The 13,987-nt window shown below is 44.1% G+C and overlaps 1 protein-coding gene across 1 annotated transcript in view; it reads right to left on the bottom strand.

The window, feature by feature from the left end:
• Positions 1-13,987, bottom strand: part of LOC144752363 (butyrophilin-like protein 9) — a 416,572-nt gene that overhangs the window by 151,462 nt on the left and 251,123 nt on the right. Inside the window, exon 20 of the mRNA XM_078640298.1 lies at positions 6,774-6,794. Coding sequence (XP_078496424.1) covers positions 6,774-6,794 — 21 coding nt within the window. The remainder of the gene's footprint in view (positions 1-6,773; positions 6,795-13,987) is intronic.

Below are 13,987 nucleotides of genomic sequence, written 5' to 3'. Positions count from 1 at the left end.
GTATGGATTTACATTTCGAATGAATCTTCTGAGGAGAATTAGTTTGGAAATGCAGCTATTCTCTGAATATGGCTAACTATCACCAGGTAGCCCAATGACAAGCAGGCAATAGGCCAAGGTTTCCATCCATGAAAAAAACCACTAAGAATGAGGATATTACAAGAGTGACAGGGTGGAGCATTTGCCCGTTTATAATAAGCTTCATTATTTCCATACTGTTAATTACACCTCCCTGAGTTTTCCTTCTATATGCTGAAGGGGACCAGGAAGATGGTCTTGCACAACAAGCCTGAAAATGCCAAGTGTGCTATGTTATGGAAATGCATATTTTTAAATATATATATATATGCAATGCATTTCTAAGACAGACAGGTCACAGACCCTGTCAGCTGGCAATTGGAAAATAAATTCACAAAGAGGAAGTGTCTGACATAATTAAAGGTGGCATTTGAAGCCTTCACAATTAAACTGTAGAGTGCATCAAGGGCCTCATTAGGATGACGGGCGGACTTTGCCCGCCCGTCATCCCATCGTAAATCGGGACCGCCCGCCATAAGGGTGGGGGTCCAGGGGGTGCTATTAGGATGTGCCCGTCACAGTGGCGGGCACATCCTGTATTTTCAGCATTGTTGCTGAAAATGCACTTTCACATTGTCATTTACAAAGCGGCAGGCACCGCGCGGTGCCTGCCGCTTTGTAAATGACAATGAAGGGGGGTACCTCAGGTACCTCCCATGTGCACCCCCCATCTTTACTGAAGACCGCATGCCTTTCCGTGGCGGCATCGCCGCCGCGGAAAGGCACTGAAAACCAGACATCATAATATGGCTGGCGGTGTCTGTTAGACACCGCCACCATATTATTCCTTTTCCGCCCCGGTCGCAAGGCGACCGGTGCGGAAAAATGGCGGACAGTCTTTCCGTCCGCCGTGGTCCCCACCGCCATCCTAATATGGCGGGGGGAAATCTGGCAATCCGCCCGATATCATAATGGACCCCCATGTGAGTACAATTCATCTCAATGATGTAAAGACTGGGGAGGATAACAATATAAAATGGGTGCCCTTTACTTTTAGTATGATATTAAGCAAGAAAACAGAACTTCCAGAAATTCCAGACCCTTGGATTGTGTTTTAGACACTTTGGAACCCCAAAATTAACTTCAGTAAAAAGTCCAAGAAGTTTACAGAAGTTTGGAGCAACTTTGGAAAAAGCTCCATAAGTGGACCGACTCGACTTAACCAGACAAGCCAGCAACCTTCAGCCACGAGCTGGCCTGCCATGCTGGTTCATCCCACTGAAAAGCAATGAAGGTCCGACTTCCAGAGTTTGACCAGAAACTCCCTGGAATGTAGACCGGAAAATCCTGACCAAACCCAGTCTAGTGAAGAACATCGAGGGACAAAAGCAGAAATAGCTATGTAAAAGTTTTAAGTCCAAAGGTAAAAGACTTGAACGTCACCAACCGCGTGAGTTAAGGTGCCCACCTTCAACTGCGAGTTGGCCTGGATCCTTGGTTTGTCCTACTGAAAAGCTCTGGAGGTCCGACTATCATAGTTTGAGCGGGAGCTCGACTAAAGTCAAGAATGGACTGGTAGACAGCATTGAAGGACCCAGAGAGTAAAAGCTCCAGGAAAGTTTATAAGTCAGAAGGTAAAAACTGTGACTGAGGTCTGCCGCAAGAGGAAGCTGCACAGAGCTCCATCGCTGTCGGCCTGAAACTTTTGCTTTGTGCCAGGCTAGCGGAGAGTAGATGTACTATAAGTGCAATAGGTTTCTATGTACTATATAGTGCTAAATCTTTAAAAATTCATATCTACAGATTCTTACTTTGGATTTTTTTTTCTTTGCTGCCATTTCAAAGATAATTTTCTTCCTATTTTCATAAATTGGAGTTGGATTTCTATTGTCTTTTGTGTCTTAATCATTTACTGAATTGATGTTTTTGAATGCTTTACCAACATGTTTCTGAAATTAAGCCTGATCGCAGCCAAGCTGCCCAGGGTTGAGCATGGGAATAATGTCATGAGACCAATTCTGAGCCCTAGTCTGTGTTAGTGGCCTTATTGCCAGTAGTAGATATATATTTACCACTACTAATAATCCACTTTCCAACACTAGCGAAAATGCCATCAATGCCCAATGTAAGTTAGTATCCTTTCGCGTTGGACATCCAAATAATTAAATACTTGTTACACTCTTTATGTATCACTTAATTTATTGGGATTATATTTGGCATAAAGGCCCTGTAATATGTTCCTAAAATGCTATTACGCTGACTTGAACTGAAAATGAATGATATACTTAAAGTTGGATTGAAATGTAAGCCTTGAGATACTTGGAATCAAGTTAGCTAATAAACACAGCAGCATTATCCAATACCCAAAGGAAGAAGCCAGATTAGGGTTTCTAATTATAACATCTATCCTAGAGGTGGCTGAATACCAAATCATTCCAAATGTGATTCATTCTCTGGGGAGATAGAATTCTCCATGGTATCTCCTCTCCCATAATCTCCTCTCCCATAGAGTCACAGGGGTCTCATTTCTCACCACCCGGTGCTAGATTTCAAAGTGCCAGTATGAAGTAGAACTCCCTCTGGACCGCTATTTATATATAAAACACCGAGCAATTCTTCATAATAAGTATTCTCTGGGAATAATAAATCCCACAAGATGAGTTAAGGGGCACAGTGGAACTCTAACACCTGTATCAATTATGAATACCACATTCAAAGCCACTAAGCTATAGGAAATGTATTTAAAAAGATGTATTATAAACTACTTATTTAGAACATAAAAAATAAATGGTACTAAAACAGACTATAAAAATAAATACAAAGATGCATTTCATAGTTAGCGACAACAGCAAGAAATAATCTAACATTTTTATTGTGTCATTATTGTCTGCCTTATGCTTTTTTGAGATGTTATATTATCTTTCCTTAAGTTGTAAATAGCAACATTGTACATGAAATTCTAGGTTGGTCCACCTAACATTGAGATTTATACTATCTTTGCTTAAGCAGTAAATAGTAAATTGTGCCTGAGATTCTCGGCTGATTCACCCAACATGCTTATGATTTAGTTATAAAATAGTAAGTTAGCTATTTCCTGTCACGACTAAGAAGCATGTACGAGAATGAATCATAAACAGTGACCAGCTGTAAGGTATTTCCCCCACTATCGCCTCTAATTGAGGTTCGGGCTAAAAACCGGCAAAGCTTTTGCCTATATAACTATGTCTGGAACATTGTCTCTATGTATGATCCGTTATCTGAAATTTTAATGTATACAATTTCCAATTTTTATCTTTTTCTACTTTTTATTTTGTAAGCAATTACAGGATTTTCAGATATTAAAGCAAAAAGCAAGAATAGGACAAGACAAGAATGGCAGGAATTGTGCCAAATCATTTATCATAGAGATAGTATTTAGTTAACATTCATTAACATTCCTGGATAGCGGGTACACAAGGTGCAGGCCTTTCTACTATTTTAAACAGCTCTATAACATCACACATTCTATAAAAAGAAATAGCAAAGGTTGGAAAATGCTCAAAATTGAATTCCTAGAGTCTCAAAGGACAAAATGATAGAAATTGAAAAGTCTGAACGAGAATTGTCATAGTATTCTTGACACATATTTTAACAACTTTAAGGCACTGGGCAGCTCCTGGTGGACCTACTAACTATCACTGCAGGATGACTGTAGGTAAATACAAATAGTTTTCCAAGATGTAAAGGGTTTCTGGAGCAGCAACATTTACCTCTTAGGCTGTTCTTGGCCAGACAAACTCATTCCTTGTACCTAAGAAGAGGGTGGATTCTACTTGTTTCTCATGATGGGTTCAAACACTGCTCATGTTTACAGTCCTGTGGATGAAGTTGTACTTTGACGATTCAAATATTCAAATATTACAGAGCTTGAGCTTTGGCACTGCAGACAGATTGGTATTATAGATATAAGTTCCTTGTCTCCATACAACACACACACACAAAGCAATGAATGACAAGCCTTGTGTACTTTTTAATAACTGGGAGTGTTATTAACAACTCTGCAATGGCCATCAATGCCCAATGTTGGTTATTATCATTTTGGTTCAGGCATCTGAAGAATTAAATACTTATTACGCTCTCTATGCATCTCTTAACTTATTGGGTTGATGTGTGGCATAAAACAGCCTCATAACTCATCAATTGCTATGGCCTGGGTTTCCCTGGTGGATGGCTACTGTTCCTAATTGGAAAAAACATTCTAATTCTTCCGTGCTTCTCTTGAGTGATTATTAAACTGAGGCTAGAGTACTCTAACGAGAGGTACTTAACAAATTTAAATAACCTGCTCATGAGAATTTTAGGATTTAAATAAACACCTGCAAAAGTTGAAGTTTGCTAATTAAAAATAACTGTCTATAAGGCATATGGAGTTTGACCCTATGTATGGAGCCATGTATGGATTTACATTTCGAATGAATCTTCTGAGGAGAATTAGTTTGGAAATGTAGCTATTCTCTGAATATGGCTAACTATCACCAGGTAGCCCAATGACAAGCAGGCAATAGGCCAAGGTTTCCATCCATGAAAAAACCCCCTAAGAATGAGGATATTACAAGAGTGACAGGGTGGAGCATTTGCCCGTTTATAATAAGCTTCATTATTTCCATACTGTTAATTACACCTCCCTGAGTTTTCCTTCTATATGCTGAAGGGGACCAGGAAGATGGTCTTGCACAACAAGCCTGAAAATGCCAAGTGTGCTATGTTATGGAAATGCATATTTTTAAATATATATATATATATGCAATGCATTTCTAAGACAGACAGGTCACAGACCCTGTCAGCTGGCAATTGGAAAATAAATTCACAAAGAGGAAGTGTCTGACATAATTAAAGGTGGCATTTGAAGCCTTCACAATTAAACTGTAGAGTGCATCAAGGGCCTCATTAGGATGACGGGCGGACTTTGCCCGCCCGTCATCCCATCGTAAATCGGGACCGCCCGCCATAAGGGTGGGGGTCCTGGGGGTGCTATTAGGATGTGCCCGTCACAGTGGCGGGCACATCCTGTATTTTCAGCATTGTTGCTGAAAATGCACTTTCACATTGTCATTTACAAAGCGGCAGGCACCGCGCGGTGCCTGCCGCTTTGTAAATGACAATGAAGGGGGGTACCTCAGGTACCTCCCATGTGCACCCCCCATCTTTACTGAAGACCGCATGCCTTTCCGTGGCGGCATCGCCGCCGCGGAAAGGCACTGAAAACCAGACATCATAATATGGCTGGCGGTGTCTGTTAGACACCGCCACCATATTATTCCTTTTCCGCCCCGGTCGCAAGGCGACCGGAGCGGAAAAATGGCGGACAGTCTTTCCTTCCGCCGTGGTCCCCACCGCCATCCTAATATGGCGGGGGGAAATCTGGCAATCCGCCCGATATCATAATGGACCCCCATGTGAGTACAATTCATCTCAATGATGTAAAGACTGGGGAGGATAACAATATAAAATGGGTGCCCTTTACTTTTAGTATGATATTAAGCAAGAAAACAGAAAATTAAATTTCTGTTCTTATTTCGTAAACTGTTGTTCTATTTCCAGACAATTTACCAGATTCAGAGTATCACGAAAGAAGGATTTCAAACTTTGAGAGCTTTAAGCAAGAAGCAAGTAAAGTTCCTGATTTTAATTCCACAAAAAACGGTTTCTATGCTTAGGCTACGATACATGATCTACTCTGTAAAGTAGCAGCAAAATACCACTAGAAGGGATCATAATTCAACTAATGCTTCTGTATTAAAGAATAACCATAGCACTCCCCTTTTTCTTTTTGGAAATTGTCTGTGTACACAAAAATCTATTTATTATGAGCTCACTAGTTTAAAAAAATATATAATCTATTTATCACTGCTCAATTTAAAAACATACCGCTTAATTTGATTAAATCACCTATCAGATGAAATATAGAAATGAAAAGGTTATTCTTGTTTTGAGAATGTGCAATTTATTTCTACATTTCCTAATAGTGAAAGTAACCAGATTAAGGGAAATCAGAAAGGGTAGCACTAGCTATTTGGACAGTGTTTAATTAATTTTGGGAAAATGTCAGAAATGTCATATTTTTAAGATATTTTGTTTCACATAGTCATAGATAGCCTATGCATTTCAAACTGACCTATCACATTCACACTCATTATACTTTTAAAAAAATCACTCAATCGTGGCCATATTTCTTTAAGTATATGACATCAAGTTGCCTTGCACTATACTGGTTTGGAGTCTTTGAAAAGTAATACATTCATTGCAGAACATAAATAGGCTTCATAAATAAGTACCAAACAATATGTTGAACTTTTTTGAACCTCATAATCATTTTCTTTAAACCTAGAGTCATTTGGAAATTCATCTTTTGATATGTCTACTCAGATAACCTATAGTAGAACACACATTTCATAATGAGCATTTCTGAAGATTTTGAAAAAGGAGTAGAAGCGTCTAATTGGAGTGCAATCAGTTGGTGAGCATCTTGGTGTTTTCTGCTACTCTGCGGTTTGGATATTGCCTTTCTTACTGTGTAGGGGACTTCTGTCTTAGTATAAAGGAGACATCGTGCAGTATAGTTCCTCTATAGAGCAAAATATAGCTCCCAACATCATGACAAGGAAATAATGCAAGACAGGCAATGAACAATCTCCAGGCAAGTTGTTTAACAGAAGTAGTCTCCTTGACTAGATTTGTGCTTGCCCTTACCTTTGTTTTAATGCAATTTCACATACCTTTTTCCTTCTGGAGAGTGTCTGAAATTTCAACGACAGATATGTTACTTGTGGAGATTTAATACACAAAGGTGCCAAATTTCAAAGGCAAACATTCAAATGATATTCCACGTTTGAATATTATGACAACTGTGCTAGAGTGTAACTAAAGCAATTCACAAAAATGACGGAAACAGTGTTAAAAATGATGAGATAGAAAATGTCACAACACAATCAGCACTTGACATTTTGAATTAAACACAAAAAAATAAATCTGCGTTTGGAACACTACACGAACAGCAACTGGGTGCACCAATTCTTCAGCTGTGTAAAAACTTCGTATCAGTGCGTAAACTTAACTTCATATTAAAAATTGGGGAAACATCCTTTACAACGAAACTTTTACAACGCAGTGCTTTTACAACGCAGGTTTTACAACGAAAACCATTACAACGCATTGCACTGGGGGGCGCTCTAGGATAGGGAATAGTTTTAATTTACTATCCAACACCTTCCCTACTATCCACGGGACAGGAGTTGGAATAGTAAATTAAACTATTCACTATCCAGCACCCCAAAGCGCTATGCGTTGTAACAGCAGGCGTTGTAAAAGCTGTGTTGTAATAGCATGCGTGGTAAAAGCATGCGTTGTAATGTCATACATCCTAAAAATTGTGGTGCTTTGCATCACTTTTGTGAAGCAAACACGGTTCAAAATGTTTGTACATCTGGAACTAAGATGCTATTGAGCTGACTTGGACTGAAAGGAAATGCTATACTTAAGGTTGTATTGAAATGTACATTCTGGGATACTTGGGAACAAGCCAGCTCATGAACACAGCAGCATTATCCAGTTCCCAAGGGAAGAAGCCAGATTAAGTATTTAATTATACCATCCTAGAGGTGGGTGAGTGCCAATGCATTACAAATGTGATTCATTCTCTGGGAATTCAGCATTCTCCATTGTATCTCCTTTGCTATAGAGTCACATGGGTCTCCTTTCTCACCTCCAGGTGCAAGAACTCAGCCAAAGTGCCAGTATGAATGAGAAATCCCTTTGGACTCCAATTCATATATAACACACTAAGCAATTCTTTATAATAAGTACATGCTGGAAAAAATAAATCTCACAAGATGCGTTCTGTGACACAATGGAAGTCTAACACCTGTTTCATTTATGAATACCACATTCAAAGCCACTGTTGCAAGGATCCTGCTCATACACAGAACTGTGCAGAGACCCAGGACATCAGTGAATTGTGGTGTGCCAGAAACTCACCTCAGTACCTAGAGAACCCCAACCAGCTAGCATCAGTGTCACATTAGCTCTTCGTCCTATAGCAAAGTAACCAATGATTAGACAACCTAGAACAAGCGGCTTAGGACCATCTCAGGGGGGAAGTGAGAACACTTTTTTGTTATACGCTCATACCAGTCCACAACAGGAGTAAATTGGAAACACTGCAAGGTTAAAATATTTATTTTAACAATGTGATCTCATGTGCAGTACCTTAGCCAACATAAGCAGACGTATGATTAAAAATAATATGGTCAGCATGGTTACAATTCCATAAAATACAAAAGGAGAAATCATATTACAATGATGGTGAAAACGGGTCCTATAGCGCCCAATTTTAATACCCTCCCTATATAGGAACTATGTATTATAAACTATAGAAGGTCTCTTAGGCTTGTGTGGGGGACCCTATTATCTTTCCGCTCAGTAGGAGTAAATTACATATGGATCAGCATAGGCTCTCTGCATCCCTGGAAACGGAAATCTTCCACGTGTGTGAAATCATGGCGAGTGTGTGTGTAATAGGGGCGCCAGAATTTTAGTTGGCTCGCAGCTGCCAAATTATTATGTCTAGAAAGCGTTACTCGAATATGCCAAAACACAGCTAACATGTTTTGATCACCTTGACGGCTTTAGCAATCACTGTGCACACCAGGGGCACGATGTAAGTCTAGAGATGTTTAAAACAAAACCTTTTCACATGTGTAGACCTTCGTGAAGGCTAACTTACAAAAACAGCTATGCAGTGTTGTGTGAAAAAGCAGTAAAAGGTAAAATTGTGTTTAAACTTCTATTAAGCCATGCTGCATAACGTGCGCGCAAAGAAGGCCTGAGGCCATACTACACCCTCCCTTGATCTGGGAACGCACAAGAAAGGGGGCAAGATTCATAGAACGCAAAGTTCAAGTTCGAATGAGACAGAACCAAGTTCAGGAATTTTGCCAAACTTTATAATTGGGAGTGAAAATCCGAATTAAAAAGCAACCAAGTCAGTAGAAACATTCACGAGTGGCCATGGTGTGCATAAGACCTCAAAAAATTAACAAAAACATGAAGGCATTAGAGAAATATTTTTTTTCACGAGTGCAAAAAAATGCCACGCCTCAATCCAACAATGTATAGGCACCGTATGTTGCAACTGCTTCCAACAGAAAGTCATTTTCATCATCCATGAACATTTCAGCCATCCAATTAAGTAATGGAAATGAACATACATGTTCTTCAATAGCCAGAGCCTCTAGCAGAATCAGAGGGCAACTTGGGCTTTCTTCAAGATAACTGCGTGCCAGAAAGTCATTATCCGCAGCCTATATGTTCCAGTTGCCCATGACCCCATGAGCCGATGCGCAGGCCATAATCCTGAAACCAGAACAATCTATTTCATGAGCAACTAAGGGACTCATTAGTAGATTAAAATCAAGGTCAGGAGACACCGTGTTGCAGAGACACAAATCCAGGGCCCATTCAAATCCACAATCCAGGCAATGGAAAATAGGCTGCATGCAAGTAAAGTATGAGAGCCGGAAAGACAAACCAGTCGCCAGAGGTAGCGATCCATAGTATTGTAGCATCCGCTTACTTAGCTGGAGCAGCCGGGGCAGATCGTTGTGGGGCACAGAATGTGCATCCATTTTGGATTAAACAAATTAACAGCAGCACACCTGCTCCCAAAGTGAGAATTAACAGGAAACCTCAGAAGAAACTTGAAAAAATCAAATGAAAAAATGCAGGGATCACACCAAATATAGTTTGGAATGAGGTCACAAGGCCAGAACTTACTAGTTTAAAAAAGTGCGCCAGGCCCGTGGTTGATGAGGCATTAAAGATTGTGTGAATCAAAGCACCAAAATGCAGGGGCAGGTCAGTATTTAATAAGGCATGTACCTCAGTACGAGTGTTTGCAACGTGAAGGACTAATGTTTCACGCGCAGATGTAAGAGTGACCTCTTTCTGGGACAATAGAGCTCTTATTTGACTCATCTTGTTGAACTCTGCTTTTAAGGTCAGAATAGAAGGTCAGATGGAAACATCAAGCATCCCATGTGGCGGTGAAAACAGGACATTCTTACAGCAAACTACACGCTGGGAAACTGTAACGATATACGGAATACCAGCAAGAATACCACAGCAATCTTCATTATTCAATAACAAATAACTACCGTTTGCTAACAACGTGAAAGTTGGTGTAATAGCCGGGGTGGGAGTGCCTTTAAAAACACATGCAAGATTAGGCGCTGTAATATTACCGGAAAGTGCAATTGCAGATTTCTACAGACAAGAGAGTGATCTGGTGTCGAAGTAAAATCTTCACCTTTTAAATAAACCATTTTTCCTTCCCTCAAGCACCTATATGTAAACAGGAGATTCCACACTTCATGTAAAAAGGTGCTACCTAAGGGTTCAAATCTGCCTATGGCATAGTGTTTCATGCAAGATTCAAATTTAAACAAAAGAAAAGGTAGAGTTATTAACCCATGGATAAGCCAAACTGCCGAATTCGATTCAGCCACTAAAAATGGTAATGATTCCAGTTTTTCAATATGCAGCAGTGAAAATGTGGCATCTTTCTTTGACATAAATTGTCAAATTAAAAGGCAATAACAACGTTGTCATGTTCATGTAATCCCAAGGCACCCGCACAGATTTCAAGGTTTGAAGAGTCCATGCAAACTGCATAATAGAATGCAATTGATTCTGTCCATGATACAGCAATCAATCAATAAATCTATCACAGAGTACTTGTAGAGCACACTACTTACCCGTGAGGGTCTAAAGGCGCTGAGGGGAGGGGTTGCTGCTGCTGCTCAAAGAGCCAGGTCTTGAGGAGTCTTCTGAAGGTGAGTAGGTCTTGGTTCTGCTGTATGTGGGTAGGGAGGGTGTTCCAGGTCTTAGCGGCGAAGTATGAGAAGGATCTGCCACCGGAGGTCAATTGTTGGATGCGGGGGACAGCGGCGAGGGCGAGGCTGGTGGAGCGGAGCTGGCGCGTGGGGGTGTAGAAGCTGAGTCTGCTGTTAAGGTAGGCTGGTCCGGCGTTGTGGAGTGCTTTGTGTGCGTGGGTGAGGAGCTTGAAGGTGATCCTTTTGTCGACGGGGAGCCAGTGTAGGTCTCTCAGGTAGGGGGTGATGTGGCTGCGGCAGGGGACATTGACGATTAGTCGGGCGGAGGCGTTTTGGATGCGTTGTAGTCGTTGTAGGTGTTTGACTCGGATTCCTGCGTAGAGTGCGTTGCCGTAGTCCAGTCGGCTGCTGACGAGGGCCTGTGTCACCATTCTTCTTGTTTCAGTCGGGATCTACTTGTAGATCTTGAGGAGCATGCGGAGGGTGATGTAGCAGGAGGAGGAGACGGCATTGACCTGCTTGGCCATGGAGAGGGAGGAGTCGAGGATGAATCCTAGGTTGCGTGAATGGTCGGTGGGTGTTGGTGCTGTTCCCAGTGTGGTCGGCCACCAGGAGTCGTCCCAGGCTGAGGGGGTGGGTCCGAGGATGTGTACCTCCATCTAGTCCGAGTTCAGCTTCAGACGGTTGCTCCTCATCCAGTCGGCGACGGCCTTCATTCCCTCGTGGAGGTTGGTTTTGGCGGTGTGTGGGTCCTTGGTGAGGGAGAGGATGAACTGGGTGTCGTCGGCATAGGAGTTGATGTTGAGGTTGTGCTGGCGGGCCACTGGTGTGAGGGGGGTCATGTAGATGTTGAACAGTGTCGGGCTGAGCCCTGGGAGACGCCGCAGATGATGTCGGTGGGTTCGGATTGGAAGGGTGGGAGACGGACGCTCTGGGTGCTGCCGGAGAGGAAGGACGTAGTCCAGTTAATGGCCTTCCTTTGGATTCCGGCTTCTAGGAGACGTGTCTTTAGAGTGCGATGGCAGACCGTGTCGAAGGCGGCCAACAGGTCCAGGAGGATGAGGGCTGATGCTTCGCCGTTGTCTAGTTGGCGCCTGATGATGTCTGTGGCGGCGATGAGAGCTGTCTCGGTGCTGTGGTTTCGTCTGAATCCAAACTGGGATGGATCCAAGATGTTGTTGTCTTCTATGTGCGGGCCACTTACCTGTTGACAATTTTCTCGATGACCTTTGCCGGGAAGGGGAGCAGGGAGATGGGCCAGAAGTATTTGAGGTCCTTGGGGTCTGCCTTGGGCTTCCTGAGGAGGGGGTTGATTTCGGCGTGCTTGCAGCTTTCCGGGAATGTTGCTGTTTTGAAGGAGATGTTGATGACCTTCCGTAGTGGGGGTGCGATGGTGTGGGCACGGGTCTGACGGAGATCCTGAGTGGATGGAGTTCATCACCATGCGTGTCTCGTCGTCGTTGACGTTGAGCCAGGAGGTCAGGCGGATGGTGCTGGTGGTGTTCTCATGGGAGGTGGAGTCTGGTGTAGTTGGAGTGGTTGTGGTGTTGAAGCTGTCGTGGATGTCAGCAATCTTGCGGTGGAAGAAGATGGCTAGTGAGTCACACAGTTCTTGTGAGGGCGGGATGTAGTTGGTGTTGGAGCTGGGGTTGGAGAGCTCCTTTACGATGCTGAAGAGCTCTTTGCTGTCATGTGCGTTGTTGTCCAAGCAGTCTTTGAAGGAGGATTTCTTGGATAATTTGATGAGGTGGTTATGTTTGCGGGTGGCATCCTTGTGGGCTACGTGGTTGTCCGGTGTGCGTTTGTGGAACCATATTTTCTCCAGTTTCTGGTATGCGCGTTTGGAGGTCTGGAGCTCGTCGGTGAACCAGGTGGCTCTCTTGCTGGTATGGCTGTTGGAAGGTTTCTTGAGCGGGGCGAGGGTGTTGGCACAGTCGTCGATCCAATGTCTGAGGTTGCGGGCCACGGTGTCTGGATTGGTGCGATTGGTGGGTGGGTTCCGGTCAAGGGTGGTGATCAGCTGGTCTTCGGTGACTTTGCTCCAGCAGCGGCGAGGCAGCTGTTGGGTGCTGTGGTTGGTTTCTTGAAGGTGAAAATAATGCAGCAGTGATCGGTCCAGTGGAGTTCGTGGTGTGGTCGAAGGCGACATGGGTGCCTATGGAGAAGACGGGGTCCAGCTTGTGGCCGGCGGCGTAGGTGGGTGCGGTGACAAGTTGTTTGAGGCCGAGGTTGGCGAGGTTGGCGATCAGGGTGGCGGAGTTGGCGTTGTTGTTGTTCTCGAGGTGGAAGTTCAGGTCCCCAAGGAGGATGTAGTCCGTGGAGGCGAGTGCGTGGGTGCTGGCGAGGTCAGGGATGGAGTCACTGAACTGAGCCCGGGGTTCTGGGGGGTCTGTAGATGAGTGTTCCTCTGAGGGTGTTGTTGGGGTAGGTGTGGATCCGGAAGTGCAGGTGTTCGGCGGTGTGGAGGGTGTCGTCTGCGTTGGTGGTGACCTTGAGGGTGGACTTGTGGATGATGGCTATTCCTCCTCTGGTTCCATTGGCGCAGTCCCTGCAGGTGATCTTGTAGCCGTCTGGGATGGCTATGGTGATGTCGGGCGCCGAGGAGTCATTCCACCAGGTCTCGGTTAGGAAGGCCAAGTCTGGGGCGGAGGTGTCGAGCAGATCCCAGAGCTCGATGGCGAGTTTGCATGCGGAGCGGGTGTTGAGGAGTATGCAGTAGAGGTTGTGGGGTCCAGTCCTTGGAGGTTTGATGGTTCTGTCGTGGGTGAAGCTGCATGTGCGGCAGGAGAAAGGTCCGTGGGTCCGCTTTGGGGTGGCCTGGAAGCAGGTGTGGTTTCGGCCGGTGTTGAGTGTGTGAAGGCTGCTGGCATCGCAGTGGAGTCTGGTGTCGTGGCGTTTGCGGGGTCCAGGGGTTGTGGCGCTAAGTGCGGTCCAGGCACGGACGGGCGCAGACAGCTTGCCTTAGGTGCTCCTTCGGCATGCCAGCGGCGCGGCCCCCAGCTCCTGCCATTTGGAGGGGAGCTGGGAGGGAGGAGCAGCTGGGAGGCGGGAGGTGGATGACAGGGGATGGCGAATGGGCGCGGGGGAGCGGGGCCACAGGG

The sequence above is a fragment of the Lissotriton helveticus genome, chromosome 5_1 (genome assembly GCF_964261635.1).
Source record: "Lissotriton helveticus chromosome 5_1, aLisHel1.1, whole genome shotgun sequence".
NCBI classification, from domain to species: domain Eukaryota; kingdom Metazoa; phylum Chordata; class Amphibia; order Caudata; family Salamandridae; genus Lissotriton; species Lissotriton helveticus.
Note: the sequence above shows the minus strand (reverse complement) of the source record. Positions and strands in the feature narration are given on the sequence as shown.